This window comes from Oncorhynchus mykiss, chromosome 12 (genome assembly GCF_057628025.1).
Source record: "Oncorhynchus mykiss isolate SJ-2025 chromosome 12, ASM5762802v1, whole genome shotgun sequence".
Classification (NCBI taxonomy): Eukaryota; Metazoa; Chordata; class Actinopteri; order Salmoniformes; family Salmonidae; genus Oncorhynchus; species Oncorhynchus mykiss.
Window position 1 is genome coordinate 85,128,957 of NC_143033.1, and position 22,172 is coordinate 85,151,128.

General features: G+C 49.4%; 1 protein-coding gene across 3 annotated transcripts in view; it reads right to left on the reverse strand.

Annotated features, from left to right (window-relative positions):
• Nucleotides 1–22,172, reverse strand: part of LOC110538995 (SH3 and multiple ankyrin repeat domains protein 1-like) — a 112,357-nt gene that overhangs the window by 5,674 nt on the left and 84,511 nt on the right. For 2 of the 3 annotated variants that reach the window (XM_090193778.1, XM_090193780.1), the window contains 6 exons: nt 18,311–18,337; nt 18,140–18,196; nt 16,012–16,130; nt 15,530–15,638; nt 9,581–13,214; nt 406–1,302 (listed from right to left, as the gene is read on the reverse strand). In XM_090193778.1, coding sequence (XP_090049904.1) covers nt 406–1,302; nt 9,581–13,214; nt 15,530–15,638; nt 16,012–16,130; nt 18,140–18,196; nt 18,311–18,337 — 4,843 coding nt within the window. The remainder of the gene's footprint in view (nt 1–405; nt 1,303–9,580; nt 13,215–15,529; nt 15,639–16,011; nt 16,131–18,139; nt 18,197–18,310; nt 18,338–22,172) is intronic. The other variant, XM_090193779.1, reaches the window with a different exon arrangement.

Sequence of the window (22,172 nt, forward strand, 5' to 3'; positions counted from 1 at the left end):
TTGGGAACGAATAGAGAGATTAAAGTCATGTTTTTTTTGTTTGTTTGAGCCAGTAATGGACGATTTAACAAGAGTAAGAGCTGCCCCAGTGCCATACTATCTGAATAACACATATTAATTTTGAGCCTGATTTCAATTCAAGAGACGAGAGAGACAGGAGAGAGACAGGAGAGAGACAGGAGAGAGACAGGAGAGATACAGGAGAGAGACAGGAGAGAGACAGGAGAGAGACAAGAGAGAGGACAGAGACAAGAGTGACAGAGGAGATAGAGGACAGAGATAGGAGAGGAGGATAGGCAGAGGTTTACAACCTGGTATAGGATTTGTTTTATCTTTGTTTATTTTACAAGACTGGCCTATCTCTGTACTCTTATCCTCTCACCCATCCATCGCTCTTCCCCTTACCTGTCAGCCACTCTCTTCAGAGCACGGTCGATGTTCATGCGGTGTCCGACACGTGTCACCCCCAGGTCCAGATAGTCCTCCTTGGTGAGGGAGGGCAGGTGAGTGCCGTCGATCTCGTTGTCCAGGAAATGCTCCCTGTGCTCGCCCAGGTTCAGGTATCCCAGCCAATCAGCCACGTCGTATTTGGTCCAATAAGGCAGTGGCTTGGAGGCAAAGGGCTTGGAGGGGGATGGGGGAGGGAGGTGGGGGTAGCTCAGGCAGGGGGGAGCGGGGAGAGGGTGCAGGGGAGGGGATGAGCTACCAGATAAAAAGTGTGTGGGGGAGAGGGAGCGAGACACCAACAGGGAGGCGTTTGGGGGAGGAGGGGCACCAGAGGGGGCGAAGAGAGGAGGGGAGGGGGAGAAGTAGGGGTCCCCCATGTGGTTAGCGGGTGAGGGCGGGGTCATAGAGCCGCGAAGCTCGTAGAGGCTGCTGTAGAGGGGTGTGGTGGGGAGGAGGGGAAGGGAGGAGGGGCGGGGGGGACCCAGTTTGGGCCTCTCTGAGGGGGAGATGAGGGGACTGGGGGCTCTCCTACGCTGCAGGTGGTGGGACTCTGCCTTCCTGGACTCTCTACTTGGAATGAACTGGAACTCCAGGGCTTTGGTGCGATACACAGGCCGGTGTTTAGGGGAGGTGGGATAAGGGGAGTAGGTGGGGGAGGACAGGGGGGAGTGGGAGCGTGGAGGGGGCTGTACGGCAGCCACAGGGGGCTGGGGGGATGGGGGACGGTTCCAGTTGGGGTACTGGGAGGAAGGGGTGGGGGACAGGGACAGGGCGGGCTGGGAGTGGTGGATAGGGGAGGGGGACAGGGAACGAACTGAGGGGGGGCTCAGGGCCGAGGCGGAGTCTTCTGAAAACCTAGGGACAGAAAAGAAGGAATGACAATGACACATACGGTACCTACGGTACACAGAGGGGCTCTCTATGTAACCTCACCACCACTATTCATAACCCGTTACCCAACCTCACCACCACTATTCATAACACATTACCCAACCTCACCACCACTATTCATAACACATTACCCAACCTCACCACCACTATTCATTACACATTACCCAACCTCACCACCACTATTCATTACACATTACCCAACCTCACCACCACTATTCATAAGACATTACCCAACCTCACCACCACTATTCATAACACATTACCCAACCTCACCACCACTATTCATTACACATTACCCAACCTCACCACCACTATTCATTACACATTACCCAACCTCACCACCACTATTCATAAGACATTACCCAACCTCACCACCACTATTCATAACACATTACCCAACCTCACCACCACTATTCATAACCCATTACCCAACCTCACCACCACTATTCATTACACATTACCCAACCTCACCACCACTATTCATTACACATTACCCAACCTCACCACTACTATTCATAACACATTACCCAACTTCACCACCACTATTCAAAACCCGTTACCCAACCTTACCACCACTATTCATAACACATTACCCAACCTCACCACCACTATTCATAACACATTACCCAACCTCACCACCACTATTCATTACACATTACCCAACCTCACCACCACTATTCATAACACATTACCCAACCTCACCACCACTATTCATAACACATTACCCAACCTCACCACCACTATTCATAACACATTACCCAACCTCACCACCACTATTCATAACACATTACCCAACCTCACCACCACTATTCATAACACATTACCCAACCTCACCACCACTATTCATAACACATTACCCAACCTCACCACCACTATTCAAAACCCGTTACCCAACCTCACCACCACTATTCATAACCCGTTACCCAACCTCACCACCACTATTCAAAACCCGTTACCCAACCTCACCACCACTATTCATAACACATTACCCAACCTCACCACCACTATTCATAACACATTACCCAACCTCACCACCACTATTCATAACACATTACCCAACCTCACCACCACTATTCATAACACATTACCCAACCTCACCACCACTATTCATAACACATTACCCAACCTCACCACCACTATGCATAACACATTACCCAACCTCACCACCACTATTCATAACACATTACCCAACCTCACCACCACTATTCATAACACATTCCCCAACCTCACCACCACTATTCATAACACATTCCCCAACCTCACCACCACTATTCAAAACACATTACCCAACCTCACCATCACTATTCATAACACATTACCCAACCTCACCACCACTATTCATAACACATTACCTAACCTCACCACCACTATTCATTACACATTACCCAACCTCACCACCACTATTCATAACACATTACCCAACCTCACCACCACTATTCATTACACATTACCCAACCTCACCACCACTATTCATAACACATTACCCAACCTCACCACCACTATTCATAACCCATTACCCAAACTAACCACCACTATTCATAACCGATTACCCAACCTCACCACCACTATTCATAACCCATTACCCAACCTCACCACCACTATTCATAACACATTACCCAACCTCACCACCACTATTCATTACACATTACCCAACCTCACCACCACTATTCATAACACATTACCCAACCTCACCACCACTATTCATAACCCATTACCCAAACTCACCACCACTATTCATAACACATTACCTAACCTCACCACCACTATTCATTACACATTACCCAACCTCACCACCACTATTCATTACACATTCCCCAACCTCACCACCACTATTCATAACACATTACCCAACCTCACCACCACTATTCATTACACATTACCCAACCTCACCACCACTATTCATAACACATTACCCAACCTCACCACCACTATTCATAACCCGTTACCCAACCTCACCACCACTATTCATTACACATTACCCAACCTCACCACCACTATTCATAACACAATACCCAACCTCACCACCACTATTCATAACCCATTACCCAACCTCACCACCACTATTCATTACACATTACCCAACCTCACCACCACTATTCATAACACATTACCCAACCTCACCACCACTATTCATTACACATTACCCAACCTCACCACCACTATTCATAACCCATTACCCAACCTCACCACCACTATTCATAACACATTACCCAACCTCACCACCACTATTCATTACACATTACCCAACCTCACCACCACTATTCATAACACATTACCCAACCTCACCACCACTATTCATAACACATTACCCAACCTCACCACCACTATTCATAACCCGTTACCCAACCTCACCACCACTATTCATAACACATTACCCAACCTCACCACCACTATTCATAACACATTACGCAACCTCACCACCACTATTCATAACACATTACGCAACCTCACCACCACTATTCAAAACACATTACCCAACCTCACCACCACTATTCATAACACATTACCCAACCTCACCACCACTATTCATAACCCGTTACCCAACCTCACCACCACTATTCATAACCCATTACCCAACCTCACCAGCACTATTCATAACACATTACCCAACCTCACCACCACTATTCATTACACATTACCCAACCTCACCACCACTATTCATTACACATTACCCAACCTCACCACCACTATTCATAACACATTACCCAACCTCACCACCACTATTCATAACACATTACCCAACCTCACCACCACTATTCATTACACATTACCCAACCTCACCACCACTATTCATAACACATTACCCAACCTCACCACCACTATTCATAACACATTACCCAACCTCACCACCACTATTCATTACACATTACCCAACCTCACCACCACTATTCATAACACATTACCCAACCTCACCACCACTATTCATTACACATTACCCAACCTCACCACCACTATTCAAAACCCGTTACCCAACCTCACCACCACTATTCATTACACGTTACCCAACCTCACCACCACTATTCATTACACAATACCCAACCTCACCACCACTATTCATAACACATTACCCAACCACACCACCACTATTCATAACCCATTACCCAACCTCACCACCACTATTCATAACACATTACCCAACCTCACCACCACTATTCATAACACATTACCCAACCTCACCACCACTATTCATAACACATTACCCAACCTCACCACCACTATTCATTACACATTACCCAACCTCACCACCACTATTCATAACATATTACCCAACCTCACCACCACTATTCATAACACATTACCTAACCTCACCACCACTATTCATTACACATTACCCAACCTCACCACCACTATTCATAACACAATACCCAACCTCACCACCACTATTCATAACACATTACCTAACCTCACCACCACTATTCATAACACATTACCCAACCTCACCACCACTATTCATTACACATTACCCAACCTCACCACCACTATTCATAACACATTACCCAACCTCACCACCACTATTCATAACACATTACCCAACCTCACCACCACTATTCATAACACATTACCCAACCTCACCACCACTATTCATAACCCATTACCCAACCTAACCACCACTATTCATAACCCATTACCCAACCTCACCACCACTATTCATAACCCATTACCCAACCTCACCACCACTATTCATTACACATTACCCAACCTCACCACCACTATTCATAACACATTACCCAACCTCACCACCACTATTCATAACCCATTACCCAAACTCACCACCACTATTCATTACACATTACCCAACCTCACCACCACTATTCATAACACATTACCCAACCTCACCACCACTATTCATTACACATTACCCAACCTCACCACCACTATTCATAACACATTACCCAACCTCACCACCACTATTCATAACACATTACCCAACCACACCACCACTATTCATAACACATTACCCAACCTCACCACCACTATTCAAAACACATTACCCAACCTCACCACCACTATTCATAACACATTACCCAACCTCACCACCACTATTCATTACACATTACCCAACCTCACCACCACTATTCATAACCCATTACCCAACCTCACCACCACTATTCATAACACATTACCCAACCTCACCACCACTATTCATTACACATTACCCAACCTCACCACCACTATTCATAACACATTACCCAACCTCACCACCACTATTCATAACACATTACCCAACCTCACCACCACTATTCATAACCCGTTACCCAACCTCACCACCACTATTCATAACACATTACCCAACCTCACCACCACTATTCATAACACATTACGCAACCTCACCACCACTATTCATAACACATTACGCAACCTCACCACCACTATTCAAAACACATTACCCAACCTCACCACCACTATTCATAACACATTACCCAACCTCACCACCACTATTCATAACCCGTTACCCAACCTCACCACCACTATTCATAACCCATTACCCAACCTCACCACCACTATTCATAACACATTACCCAACCTCACCACCACTATTCATTACACATTACCCAACCTCACCACCACTATTCATTACACATTACCCAACCTCACCACCACTATTCATAACACATTACCCAACCTCACCACCACTATTCATAACACATTACCCAACCTCACCACCACTATTCATTACACATTACCCAACCTCACCACCACTATTCATAACACATTACCCAACCTCACCACCACTATTCATAACACATTACCCAACCTCACCACCACTATTCATTACACATTACCCAACCTCACCACCACTATTCATAACACATTACCCAACCTCACCTCCACTATTCATTACACATTACCCAACCTCACCACCACTATTCAAAACCCGTTACCCAACCTCACCACCACTATTCATTACACGTTACCCAACCTCACCACCACTATTCATTACACAATACCCAACCTCACCACCACTATTCATAACACATTACCCAACCACACCACCACTATTCATAACCCATTACCCAACCTCACCACCACTATTCATAACACATTACCAACCTCACCACCACTATTCATAACACATTACCCAACCTCACCACCACTATTCATAACACATTACCCAACCTCACCACCACTATTCATTACACATTACCCAACCTCACCACCACTATTCATAACATATTACCCAACCTCACCACCACTATTCATAACACATTACCTAACCTCACCACCACTATTCATTACACATTACCCAACCTCACCACCACTATTCATAACACAATACCCAACCTCACCACCACTATTCATAACACATTACCTAACCTCACCACCACTATTCATAACACATTACCCAACCTCACCACCACTATTCATTACACATTACCCAACCTCACCACCACTATTCATAACACATTACCCAACCTCACCACCACTATTCATAACACATTACCCAACCTCACCACCACTATTCATAACACATTACCCAACCTCACCACCACTATTCATAACCCATTACCCAACCTAACCACCACTATTCATAACCCATTACCCAACCTCACCACCACTATTCATAACCCATTACCCAACCTCACCACCACTATTCATTACACATTACCCAACCTCACCACCACTATTCATAACACATTACCCAACCTCACCACCACTATTCATAACCCATTACCCAAACTCACCACCACTATTCATTACACATTACCCAACCTCACCACCACTATTCATAACACATTACCCAACCTCACCACCACTATTCATTACACATTACCCAACCTCACCACCACTATTCATAACACATTACCCAACCTCACCACCACTATTCATAACACATTACCCAACCACACCACCACTATTCATAACACATTACCCAACCTCACCACCACTATTCAAAACACATTACCCAACCTCACCACCACTATTCATAACACATTACCCAACCTCACCACCACTATTCATAACACATTACCCAACCTCACCACCACTATTCATAACCCGTTACCCAACCTCACCACCACTATTCATTACACATTACCCAACCTCACCACCACTATTCATAACACAATACCCAACCTCACCACCACTATTCATAACCCATTACCCAACGTCACCACCACTATTCATTACACATTACCCAACCTCACCACCACTATTCATAACACATTACCCAACCTCACCACCACTATTCATTACACATTACCCAACCTCACCACCACTATTCATAACCCATTACCCAACCTCACCACCACTATTCATAACACATTACCCAACCTCACCACCACTATTCATTACACATTACCCAACCTCACCACCACTATTCATAACACATTACCCAACCTCACCACCACTATTCATTACACATTACCCAACCTCACCACCACTATTCATAACACATTACGCAACCTCACCACCACTATTCAAAACACATTACCCAACCTCACCACCACTATTCATAACCCATTACCCAACCTCACCACCACTATTCATTACACATTACCCAACCTCACCACCACTATTCATTACACATTACCCAACCTCACCACCACTATTCATTACACATTACCCAACCTCACCACCACTATTCATTACACATTACCCAACCTCACCACCACTATTCATAACACATTACCCAACCTCACCAACACTATTCATAACACATTACCCAACCTCACCACCACTATTCATTACACATTACCCAACCTCACCACCACTATTCATAACACATTACCCAACCTCACCACCACTATTCATTACACATTACCCAACCTCACCACCACTATTCATTACACATTACCCAACCTCACCAACACTATTCATAACACATTACCCAACCTCACCACCACTATTCATTACACATTACCCAACCTCACCACCACTATTCAAAACCCGTTACCCAACCTCACCACCACTATTCATTACACGTTACCCAACCTCACCACCACTATTCATTACACAATACCCAACCTCACCACCACTATTCATAACACATTACCCAACCACACCACCACTATTCATAACCCATTACCCAACCTCACCACCACTATTCATAACACATTACCCAACCTCACCACCACTATTCATAACACATTACCCAACCTCACCACCACTATTCATAACACATTACCCAACCTCACCACCACTATTCATTACACATTACCCAACCTCACCACCACTATTCATAACACATTACCCAACCTCACCACCACTATTCATTACACATTACCCAACCTCACCACCACTATTCATAACACATTACCCAACCTCACCACCACTATTCATAACACATTACCCAACCTCACCACCACTATTCATTACACATTACCCAACCTCACCACCACTATTCATAACACAATACCCAACCTCACCACCACTATTCATAACACATTACCTAACCTCACCACCACTATTCACAACACATTACCCAACCTCACCACCACTATTCATTACACATTACCCAACCTCACCACCACTATTCATAACACATTACCCAACCTCACCACCACTATTCATAACACATTACCCAACCTCACCACCACTATTCATAACACATTACCCAACCTCACCACCACTATTCACTAGTAGCCTACACCTGAAGACGGACATTGTTAGATTGACTATCAATATGAGGCTCAGGATGTTAACAGCAGCTAATTGCTATTAAAGTTGTGCTGAGTAGACAGGAACTTGCTTTTCTTTTCTCTGGCTGTTGAAACACAGGCAGTAAATTGAAGAAAGGGGACATGTTTTATGTCCAGTCAAACAGACAGTGTGTGAGAAAGGAGGAGAGCAATTACCTGTTTCTGGTGGAGGAGAGACATAAAGCAGACGGAGACAAAAGTATGGGACATAAACATGGGGAAGAATTGACATAGTAAAACACTCACTCACTCACTCACTCACCCATTCCCAAAAAATGCACAAGTAGCGCCAAGACAAGAGATCGCTGTGTGATTGATGTTTACATCACAGGAGGTTGGTGGGACCTTAATTGGGGAGGAAGGGCTCGTGGTAGTGGCTGGAGCGGAATCAGTGAGATGGTATCAAACACATGGCTTGACTCCATTTCAGACATTATTATGAGCCATCCTCCCCTCAGCAGCCTCCACTGATGTACAAGTAAAACATGCAGGCCTTTGTACTGAAATCTATGGTCTACTGAAGATAATATAACTGTAGTCATTTTACCTGTATCAACACACACAACCTCACCAAATATCCTCTAACATATCATAGTGAGTACCTGTGTCTACTTAGTGATCTCTGGCTCCCTCTCTGCTGCAGTTTGTTGCTGAGCTCATTGATGATGCTGGCCTTCATGCTGGATATGGGGGGGTACAGCCTCCGGCCCTCAAGGTAGGTCCCCTGGTCCCCTACTAACTGACCCTCTGACCCCCACAGAGGCTTCATCTCAGGGGTCCGGGGCCGGTCAAAGTAGGGTGACGTGGGACGCCCCAAATTCTGTGTCATCCCATAACCCTCCCGTCCTCCATCGTCCTCCTCCTCTCCTTCCTCGCCCTCCTCGTCCTCTTCCTCTTCCTCCCTCCGTCTGTGTGACTGGAAGGAGGGCGGGGCAGTACCGGTCTCTCTGCGTAGTTCGGCCGCTCGCCCCCCCTCCCTGAACCTGCCTGATTTGGGGTAGGTGGAGCCGGCGGCTGTGGCGTTGTGCATGTCAAACGTCTGTCCGTCCAGGTAGCTCATGTACGACTCCAGGAGGTCTGCTCCTCCCGCCCTGTCTCCCTCCCCTCCACCTCCTCCCTCCCTCCCTCTCTCCAGCCTCTCTTCCAGCCTCTCTCTGGCTCCTCCGCTCATGGCCAGGATGTTGTCCAGGTGGTGGTCACTGCTGCTTCGGCTGTCCAGCTCCTCTATCCCAGAGTCCACCACCGTCTCCTGGGACTCCCCTGCCTTGGCTGTGGGGTGAGGGTGGTGCTCCCCTATCCTGCGGCCGGCCGCTGTAGAACCAGAGGGGGCTGGGTGTGTCCTGTCCTGGTGGGGCTGGACTGAGGTCCTCGTGGTGGTGGCAGCGGTGGTGGTGGTGGTGGTGGTGGTGGTGGTACAGGGAGCGGTGGAGGTCAGGGCTGCAGAGCCCCGGAAGGGGCCAGAGGAGGCTGCGGTGGAGGAGATGGGAGGGGGACCACGGTAGGATGGGGAACCTGCAATGGAGTGGGGAGGAGGGGTGGGGGATGAGCTCCTATGGATGGTGGAGGGGCGACCCTGGGTGGGGGAGGAGCGACCCTGGGTGGGGGAGGAGCGACCCTGGGTGGGGGAGAAGCGACCCTGGGTGGGGGAGAAGTGACCTTTGGGAGGAGGAGTGGGGGAGGAACGCCCATGGGAAGGAGAGGAGCGCCCGGTGTGCGTGCTGTTGTAGAGGTGGTGAGAGTGGGTCATGGCAAGGGAGGGTCTGTGAAAGGAGCTGGGTGGGGGTGGGGGTGGGGGGGAGACAGAGGGAGGAGGAGGGGGTCCTGTGGGCTGGAGGCCGGAGGGTGAGGGTGGAGGAAGGGGGTTGGGTGATGTCTGAGTGGGGGAGTTTCCTGACTGGGTCAGGTTGGCCACCTCACTGTCATAGGAGGTAAGGCTGGAGGTGGTAGAGTCCCCCGCCTGTGGGGAGGGTAAGGGGGTGTGGGCCGGGAACCCACTGATATACATGTCTTTTGGAGGGGGTGGTGGGGGAGGAGGGGGAGGTGGTGGGGGCTGCTGCTGGCGGGAGGCCAGGTTGTTGATAATGGCACGGTGTGTGTAACCTGACATTCCACCCCGGTCAAAGCTGTTGGCAAACTCCAGTGGAGGGGGCAGTGGGTCCGCAAACACAAACTCATCATCCACATCCACAGAGGGGGCAGGGGGCGGCAGAACCATGAGGCCACTGCCCCCGGAACCCCCTCCCCCCTGAGGGTGAGACGGGGCGGCTGTAGCGGGGGGAGATGGAGGGGTGAGAGACAGGATGTAGCCTGCCTCACTCTCCATCCTCAGAAACGAGGCCTGGCGAGGCTGCTGGGACGACAGCTGATGGGGCTGCTGGGTAGGTGCTGTCTGCTGCCTCATGTACCCCTCTCTGTCCCGCTCTCTTTCTCTCGACCTTTCCCTCTCTTTCGACCTCTCCCTCTCTCTCGACCTCTCCCTCTGTCTTTCCTCCCTGTAGGAGGGTTGGTAGTGCTGGGACTGGTAGTGATGCGTGTGGACTGTTTTGTCCTCAGAGAAGCGCACCCTCAGCCCCTCTCTGGCCCCGCCACCCTCCCGCTCCCCTCCTCCCCCCTCCTCGCCCCAGCCTGCACCCCTGAGGATCCTTGGGGAGGGGGGTTGGCTGGTGGAGGAGGTGGTGGCGGCTAGGGATGAGGAGGTGACCAGATAGGAGGAGCTGGAGGAATGGGTGGCTGAGGAAGCCGGTGTGGGGGAGGTGGCCTGGGAGGGGAATGTCACCACACTGGACATCTGTCGTACAAACTGGTGCTCGGTCCCTCTCTCCCTCCTCATCCTGCCATCGTCCTTCAGGGCCCGCTCCCTGGCAGCCAGGGCCAGACCCAGGGGGGACGAGGGGTCCAGGACCTTTCCTGTCAGGGGGTGGATGAAGGTGGTGCCAGAGGGGACCTGCTGCCGGCTTGATGCCCCGTAGAAGTCAGCCGGAACAGACTTGGGCTGGTAGTCTGGAGCCGGGGAGGAGTACTCTGGCAGGCCGAAGGCAGGGGGCATGCTGCGGGTGTGGTGGATGAAGGTGTCCCCAGAGAACATGCCCTCGTCGATGGACTTGGAGGGACGGAGGCGTGGGGGGGGGCCACCGGACTGGGGGCTGAACTGCTCCTGCTGAGAGGTCTGTGTCCTGCCTGCCCCCCCTCCTCCTCCTCCTCCTCCCCCTGGCCCCACCTCCTCCTCGGCAGACATGAAGATGGAGGCGCTCTTCCTGCGGGCCTCATGGAAGCGTTCCCTGTCCCGGCGGGCTGCGCCCACGATGGCCGCCCCAAACTGGCTGGTGAAGTCACTATCCTGGCCTCGGAAGGAAGGTGGTGGAGGGGCCGGAATGGAGGGAGGAGCAGGAGGTTGCGGGGCTGGGGTGGAAGGGGGTCCGTGGGGGGGTTGGGTTCTGTCGGTCTCCCCTGGGGGGGTGGGCTCAGCCTCCACACTGCTGCCCTGACTGCTGCGGCCACTGCCACTGCTGATGGAGGGGGCCTTGACTATGATGGTGGGGATGGGGATGGAGCTCTTCTCCACTGGGGCCTTGCCCCCCAGCGTGCCCTGGCCAGTCCGCAGGTCCTCCACCTTGGACTGCTTTACCAGAGGGCCCTTCCCTCTCCGCGCCCCCCCTCCTTTAGGTACCCCCTCTCCAGCCCCCCCAGCCGCACTGCGGTCTGCCCTCTGCGGCTGGCTCTGGGTGGTCTGCTGCTGCTGGGGCATCACTGTGGCACTGCCTGAAGGTGGGGCGGCGTTACTGTAGCCCCTCCTTAGACCTGCAGCCTTGCCCCCCCCCACTCCTCCTCCCCCTCCCGATCCAACAGGCTCCCCTGGGTAGCCCCCTTTCCTAGAGGCAGTCCTGCTCTGAGCGGCGTGGGCAGGGGCATTAGAGTACTGGTGCGTGTGGTCCACCCCTCCTCCTCCAGGGCCGATACTGGGCCCCCCTGCCCTTTCACGGCCCCCGTGGGTGAAGTGCACAGACTGAGAGTAGAGCTGGTAGTGGGCTGCTGTGGAGGTGGACTGGGACACGGCCACAGAGGGCTGCTGGGAAGACTTGCCCCCTCTCCAGCCCAGCGGTGGGGCAGAGGAGAAGGGGGGGTCTGGTGGGGCGGTGGTGGGGGGCGGGGGGATGTCATCTGGGCCGGGAACCGAGAGACTTCGGGCAAACTTCATGGCCGGAGGATTGAGATGGGACTTCTCCTCTTCAGTCACCCCTGCAGTTCACCACAGACAGATATACAAGAGAGGGATGAAAAGGACTGATGAGAGAGACTGAGGTATAGGGATGGAGGATAGACACAGAGCAGAGTGATCAGATGGGTGAGAGACTGAGGTATAGGGATGGAGGATAGACACAGAGCAGAGTGATCAGATGGGTGAGAGACTGAGGTATAGGGATGGAGGATAGACACAGAGCAGAGTGATCAGATGGGTGAGAGACTGAGGTATAGGGATGGAGGATAGACACAGAGCAGAGTGATCAGATGGGTGAGAGACTGGGGTATAGGGATGGAGGATAGACACAGAGCAGAGTGATCAGATGTGTGAGAGACTGCGTTATAGGGATGGAGGATAGACACAGAGCAGAGTGATCAGATGGGTGAGAGACGGAGGTAGAGGGATGGAGGATAGACACAGAGCAGAGTGATCAGATGTGTGAGAGACTGCGTTATAGGGATGGAGGATAGACACAGAGCAGAGTGATCAGATGGGTGAGAGACTGAGGTATAGGGATGGAGGATAGACACAGAGCAGAGTGATCAGATGGGTGAGAGACTGAGGTATAGGGATGGAGGATAGATACAGAGCAGAGTGATCAGATGGGTGAGAGACTGAGGTATAGGGATGGAGGATAGACACAGAGCAGAGTGATCAGATGGGTGAGATACTGAGGTATAGGGATGGAGAATAGACACAGAGTAGAGTGATCAGATGGGTGAGAGACTGAGGTATAGGGATGGAGGATAGACACAGAGCAGAGTGATCAGATGGGTGAGATACTGAGGTATAGGGATGGAGGATAGACACAGAGTAGAGTGATCAGATGGGTGAGAGACTGAGGTATAGGGATGGAGGATAGACACAGAGCAGAGTGATCAGATGGGTGAGAGACTGAGGTATAGGGATGGAGGATAGACACAGAGCAGAGTGATCAGATGGGTGAGAGACTGAGGTATAGGGATGGAGGATAGACACAGAGTAGAGTGATCAGATGGGTGAGAGACTGAGGTATAGGGATGGAGGATAGACACAGAGTAGAGTGATCAGATGGGTGAGAGACTGAGGTATAGGGATGGAGGATAGACACAGAGCAGAGTGATCAGATGGGTGAGAGACTGAGGTATAGGGATGGAGGATAGACACAGAGTAGAGTGATCAGATGGGTGAGAGACTGAGGTATAGGGATGGAGGATAGACACAGAGCAGAGTGATCAGATGGGTGAGATACTGAGGTATAGGGATGGAGGATAGACACAGAGTAGAGTGATCAGATGGGTGAGAGACTGAGGTATAGGGATGGAGGATAGACACAGAGCAGAGTGATCAGATGGGTGAGAGACTGAGGTATAGGGATGGAGGATAGACACAGAGTAGAGTGATCAGATGGGTGAGAGACTGAGGTATAGGGATGGAGGATAGACACAGAGCAGAGTGATCAGATGGGTGAGAGACTGAGGTATAGGGATGGAGGATAGACACAGAGTAGAGTGATCAGATGGGTGAGAGACGGGGTAGAGGAATGGTACAGAGAAAATACTGCTTAACAAAAGAACAGATGATTAATGTGGGAGGCTGTCTGTCTGTCTCTGTAACTGCCTGTCTGTCTGTCTCTGTAACTGCCTGTCTGTCTAATTGTCAGGCGGTCCTCTCATTCATCTGTAAGTCTGTCTGTCTAATTGTCAGGCGGTCCTCTCGTTCATCTGTAAGTCTGTCTGTCTAATTGTCAGGCGGTCCTCTCATTCATCTGTAAGTCTGTCTGTCTAATTGTCAGGCGGTCCTCTCATTCATCTGTAAGTCTGTCTGTCTAATTGTCAGGCGGTCCTCTCATTCATCTGTAAGTCTGTCTGTCTAATTGTCAGGCGGTCCTCTCATTCATCTGTAAGCCTGTCTGTCCTCTAGCAGAGATGATGACCAGCAATATCATTCTGTATGTACTGGTAAAAGTAGAGCAACAGTCATTTGCCAACAGGGTGAGATGTTATACCGCCTTTTACTTGGCGAGTCACAGGAGAAGTCCATCGTCTTTAGCTGTGTCACATTCAACCACAGTTCCAGCTTCTGTGATGAACAGCTACTAGAAACAGTGTATCAGCCTACAAACATTTTAGTACAGTACAACACATATAAACTGCTATTCTCCACAGCAGAAGCATACTACAACATGAACCAGGACAGAGACAGAACAGGCAGACTAGAAGCACATGGTATGCTACAGCTGCAGACAGTGTTACAGCACAGGCCTTTAAGAGTCTAGAGGACAGACAGACGGACAGGCCGGCCAGAGGGCTGGCCAGACAGACAGCCTCACCGATGGATTTCTGTCGCAGCATACCGTGTGGAGGGGCGTGGCCTGATGTGAACTGGGCACGGTCATAGCCCAGCCCGGTCATCCCCATTTCTGATTGGTCGTAATTTGGCTGCACAGCAAGAGAGGGAAGAGGGAGCAGAGGACAATGTTCAGAAAGGACAGAACTTATATAACAGAATAAACTTTGCAGACTGTGGTACTGTAAGTGAATAAAATAGCTTCACTATTCATGAAAGAGTTGTCAATTACTTGTAAAATAGTTCATATCTAGTAGTATAGTAGCTAAGGCAGTCAAATCAATCTTATTTGTATGGGTGTTGCATCAAGCTAACCCACTGAATGACATTATGTAGCATCTCCTAAAGATGTGGGTGTTACCATAGGAACACTACAGGACAGGACAAACTGTTCCTCTCAACCTCATGACAGGTGATCTCACTAGTGAACACGAGCGCCAGCACACGCAACGCCGACACACACACCTCATTGGCGTAAAAGGAGCCCCGGCTCCTGTCTCTCCTTGCCCCCTGACCCCGCGTCCCTTGCCCCTCATTGGTGCTGATTGTCTGCTGAGCTGCTGCCAGGATCTCATCTAGCTTATCTGAGAGACAGTGAGAAAAAGAGAGAGGGAGAGAGAGAGAGAGAGACGGAGAGAGAGAGAGAGAGACGGAGAGAGAGAGAGAGACGGAGAGAGACAGATAGCGAGAGAGACGGAGAGAGAGAGAGAGACGGAGAGAGAGAGAGACGGAAAGAGAGAGAGAGACAGAGAGAGACGGAGAGAGAGAGACAGATAGCGAGAGAGCCGGAGAGAGAGAGAGATGGATAGCGAGAGAGATGGATAGCGAGAGACGGAGAGCGAGAGAGATGGAGACAGAGAGATGGAGAGAGAGAGACGGAGAGCGAGAGACGGAGAGTGAGAGACGGAGAGCGAGAGACAGAGAGCGAGAGACAGAGAGCGAGAGACGGAGAGCGAGAGACAGAGAGCGAGAGAGAGAGACGGAGAGAGAGAGAGACAGAGAGTGAGAGACGGAGAGAGAGAGACGGAGAGCGAGAGACGGAGAGCGAGAGACGGAGAGCAAGAGACGGAGAGCGAGAGACGGAGAGCGAGAGACGGAGAGCGAGAGACAGAGAGAGAGAGAGAGAGAGACGGACCGATAGAGAGAGAGACAGGACACGCGAGAGAGAGACGGAGAGTGGAAGAGACAAAGGAAGAGAGACGGACAGAGAGAGAGAGAGAGAGGGGGGGAGAGAGACAGAGAGAGACAGAGAGACGGAGAGTGAGAGAGACGGAGAGAGACAGACGGAGAGACGGAGAGAGACAGATGGTGAGTGAGAGAGACAGACGGAGAGAGAGAGAGAGACGGAGAGAGAGAGAGACGGAGAGAGACAGACGGAGAGAGAGAGAGACAGAGAGAGAGAGACGGAGAGAGAGACAGATGGAGAGAGAGACAGACGGAGAGAGAGAGAGACAGAGAGTGAGAGAGACGGAGAGAGACAGACGGAGAGACGGAGAGAGACAGATGGAGAGTGAGAGAGACAGACGGAGAGAGACAGACAGAGAGAGAGAGATGGAGAGAGAGAGACGGAGAGAGAGAGACGGAGAGAGAGAGACGGAGAGAGAGAGACGGAGAGAGAGAGAGAGAGAGAGAGAGAGAGAGAGAGAGAGACGGACCGATAGAGAGAGACGGACCGATAGAGAGAGAGAGACGGACCGATAGAGAGAGAGACAGGACGCGCGAGAGAGAGACGGAGAGTGGAAGAGACAGAGGAAGAGAGACGGACAGAGAGAGAGAGAGGGGGGGAGAGAGACAGATGGAAAGAGAGAGACAGAGAGAGACAGAGAGACGGAGAGTGAGAGAGACGGAGAGAGACAGACGGAGAGACGGAGAGAGACAGATGGTGAGTGAGAGAGACAGACGGAGAGAGACAGACGGAGAGAGAGAGCGACGGAGAGAGACAGACGGAGAGAGAGAGAGAGAGAGACGGAGAGTGAGAGAGACGGAGAGTGAGAGAGACAGAGAGAGAGAGACAGATGGAGAGAGAGAGACAGATGGAGAGAGAGAGACAGACGGAGAGAGAGAGAGAGAGAGACAGAGAGTGAGACAGACGGAGAGAGACAGACGGAGAGACGGAGAGAGACAGATGGAGAGTAAGAGAGACAGACGGAGAGAGACAGACGGAGAGAGAGAGAGAGACGGAGAGAGACAGACGGAGAGAGAGAGAGACGGAGAGAGACAGACGGAGAGAGAGAGACGGAGAGTGAGAGACAGACAGAGAGAGAGAGACAGAGAGAGAGAGACGGAGAGTGAGAGAGACGGAGAGAGACAGACGGAGAGACGGAGAGAGACAGACGGAGAGAGAGAGAGACGGAGAGAGAGATGGAGAGAGAGAGAGAGACGGAGAGTGAGAGAGAGACGGAGAGAGAGATAACAAGTGGTATAGAGGTTAGAGAAGAGGATGCGACAGAGTGAAGGAGGGAAAGGGTGAGGGTCAAATCAAACCAACAAACACTCCACCACACATCCACCCACTGAGGGGGAATTTATTGATATGTGAAAAATAAAGCCCGGCTATTCCCCTGATGCTGTACATGCATATGAAGTCTCTTACTCAAAGCCATCTGATAGACTGTCCTCTTCTTCTCTGTAACTTGTGAAGTCTCGAATTCTGAAAGGATACGGAAAAACCCAGTAAGCTGACTGAATGCTAACTGGCTAGCAGAGACGTTTGCAGTATTAACAGATAAAAACACAAAGCATAAAAGGAGTTTGTGATTTGTACCTGAATTTTTTTTCCAGGGGGTAGCAGCTGAGGACAAAGCAAAGGCAGACGTTAACTTTGGCACTTGAGTTACTGTAACACCATCACTTGAGTTACTGTAACACCATCACTTGAGTTACTGTAACACCATCACTGGAGTTACTGTAACACCATCACTTGAGTTACTGTAACACCATCACTTGAGGTACTGTAACACCATCACTTGAGTTACTGTAACACCATCACTTGAGTTACTGTAACACCATCACTTACAGCGGGGCAAAACATTTTTTTTGTCAGCCACCAATTGTGCAAGTTCTCCCACTTAAAAAGATGAGAGAGGCCTGTAATTTTCATCATAGGTACACTTCAACTATGACAGACAAAATGAGAAAGAAAATCCAGAAATCACATTGTAGGATTTTTTATGAATTTATTTGCAAATTATGGTGGCAAATAAGTATTTGGTCACCTACAAACAAGAAAGATTTCTGGCTCTCACAAACCTGTAACTTCTGGGGGCCTCCCGGATGGCGCAGTGGTTAAGGGTGCTGTACTGCAGCGCCAGCTGCGCCATCAGAGTCCCTGGGTTCGCGCCCAGGCTCTGTCGTAACCGGCCACGACCGGGAGGTCCGTGGGGCAACGCACAATTGGCCTAGCGTCGCCCGGGTTAGGGAGGGCTTGGTCGGTGGGGCTGTCCTTGTCTCATCGCGCACCAGCGACTCCTGTGGCGGGCTGGGCGCAGTGTACGCTAACCAAGGTGGCCAGGTGCACGGTGTTTCCTCCGGTGCATTGGTGCGGCTGGCTTCCGGGTTGGATGTGCGCTGTGTTAAGAAGCAGTGCGGCTTGGTTGGGTTGTGTATCGGAGGACTGATAATCTCCCTTGATCTGGGGCAAGATCTCACCCTGTGGGGTCAAAATGATTACAAGAACGGTGAGCAAAAAGAACGGTGAGCAAAAATCCCAGAACCACTTTCAACCTTTGTCTATCCCGAGCCCGTACGGGAGTTGTAGCGATGAGACAACTACTACAACAATTGGATACCACGAAATTGGGGAGAAAAAGGGGTAAAATACAAAAAAGAAAAAAAAAAAAACCTGTAACTTCTTCTTTTCTTCTCCTTTGGAGGGAGTTGAACGTCTGTGTTGCCCAGCAACAGCCCCAAAACATCACTGCTCTAGAGGAGATCTGCATGGAGGAATGGGCCAAAATACCAGCAACAGTGTGTGAAAACCTTGTGAAGACTTACAGAAAATGTTTGACCTCTGTCATTGCCAACAAAGTATTGAGATAAACTTTTGTTATTGACCAAATACTTATTTTCCACCATAATTTGCAAATAAATTAATAAAAAATCCTACAATGTGATTTTCTGGATATTTTTTCTCATTTTCCACTATGATGAAAAGTCCTCCACTCGTTACCTGTATTAATGGCACCTGCTTGAAGTTGTTATCAGAATAAAAGACACCTGTCCACAACCTCAAACCGTCACACTCCAAACTCCATTATGGCCAAGACCAAAGAGCTGTCAAAGGACACCAGAAACAAAATTGTAGACCTGCACCAAGCTGGAAAGACTGAATCTGCAATAGGTAAGCAGCTTGGCTTGAAGAAATCAACTGTGGGAGCAATTATTAAGAAATGGAAGACATACAAGACCACTGATAATCTCCCTTGATCTGGGGCAAGATCTCACCCTGTGGGGTCAAAATGATTACAAGAACGGTGAGCAAAAATCCCAGAACCACATGGGTGGACCTAGTGAATGACCTGCAGCGAGCTGGGAACAAAGTAACAAAGCCTACCATCAGTAACATACTACGCCGCCAGGGACTCAAATCCTGCAGTGCCAGACGTGTCCCCCTGCTTAAGCCAGTACATGTCCAGGCCCGTCTGAAGTTTGCTAGAGAGCATTTGGATGATCCAGAAGAAGATTGGTAGAATGTCATATGGTCAGATGAAACCAAAATATAACTTTTTGGTAAAAACTCAACTCGTCGTGTTTGGAGGACAAAGAATGCTGAGTTGCATCCAAAGAACACCATACCTACTGTGAAGCATGGGGGTGGAAACATCATGCTTTGGGGCTGTTTTTCTGCAAAGGGACCAGGACGACTGATCCGTGTAAAGGAAAGAATGAATGGGGCCATGTATCGTGAGATTTTGAGTGAAAACCATCAGCAAGGGCATTGAAGATGAAACGTGGCTGAGTCTTTCAGCATGACAATGATCCCAAACACACCACCCGGGCAACGAAGGAGTGGCTTCGTAAGAAGCATTTCAAGGTCCTGGAGTGGCCTAGCCAGTCTCCAGATCTCAACCCCATAGAAAATCTTTGGAGGGAGTTGAAAGTCTGTGTTGCCCAGCAACAGCCCCAAAACATCACTGGTCTAGAGGAGATCTGCATGGAGGAATGGGCCAAAATACCAGCAACAGTGTGTGAAAACCTTGTGAAGACTTACAGAAAATGTTTGACCTCTGTCATTGCCAACAAAGTATTGAGATAAACTTTTGTTATTGACCAAATACTTATTTTCCACCATAATTTGCAAATAAATTAATAAAAAATCCTACAATGTGATTTTCTGGATATTTTTTCTCATTTTCCACTATGATGAAAAGTCCTCCACTCGTTACCTGTATTAATGGCACCTGCTTGAAGTTGTTATCAGAATAAAAGACACCTGTCCACAACCTCAAACCGTCACACTCCAAACTCCATTATGGCCAAGACCAAAGAGCTGTCAAAGGACACCAGAAACAAAATTGTAGACCTGCACCAAGCTGGAAAGACTGAATCTGCAATAGGTAAGCAGCTTGGTTTGAAGAAATCAACTGTGGGAGCAATTATTAAGAAATGGAAGACATACAAGACCACTGATAATCTCCCTTGATCTGGGGCAAGATCTCACCCTGTGGGGTCAAAATGATTACAAGAACGGTGAGCAAAAATCCCAGAACCACATGGGTGGACCTAGTGAATGACCTGCAGCGAGCTGGGAACAAAGTAACAAAGCCTACCATCAGTAACATACTACGCCGCCAGGGACTCAAATCCTGCAGTGCCAGACGTGTCCCCCTGCTTAAGCCAGTACATGTCCAGGCCCGTCTGAAGTTTGCTAGAGAGCATTTGGATGATCCAGAAGAAGATTGGTAGAATGTCATATGGTCAGATGAAACCAAAATATAACTTTTTGGTAAAAACTCAACTCGTCGTGTTTGGAGGACAAAGAATGCTGAGTTGCATCCAAAGAACACCATACCTACTGTGAAGCATGGGGGTGGAAACATCATGCTTTGGGGCTGTTTTTCTGCAAAGGGACCAGGACGACTGATCCGTGTAAAGGAAAGAATGAATGGGGCCATGTATCGTGAGATTTTGAGTGAAAACCATCAGCAAGGGCATTGAAGATGAAACGTGGCTGAGTCTTTCAGCATGACAATGATCCCAAACACACCACCCGGGCAACGAAGGAGTGGCTTCGTAAGAAGCATTTCAAGGTCCTGGAGTGGCCTAGCCAGTCTCCAGATCTCAACCCCATAGAAAATCTTTGGAGGGAGTTGAAAGTCTGTGTTGCCCAGCAACAGCCCCAAAACATCACTGGTCTAGAGGAGATCTGCATGGAGGAATGGGCCAAAATACCAGCAACAGTGTGTGAAAACCTTGTGAAGACTTACAGAAAATGTTTGACCTCTGTCATTGCCAACAAAGGGTATATAACAAAGTATTGAGATAAACTTTTGTTATTGACCAAATACTTATTTTCCACCATAATTTGCAAATAAATTCATTAAAAATCCTACAATGTGATTTTCTGGATATTTTTTCTCATTTTGTCTGTCATAGTTGAAGTGTACCTATGATGAAAAGTTACTGTA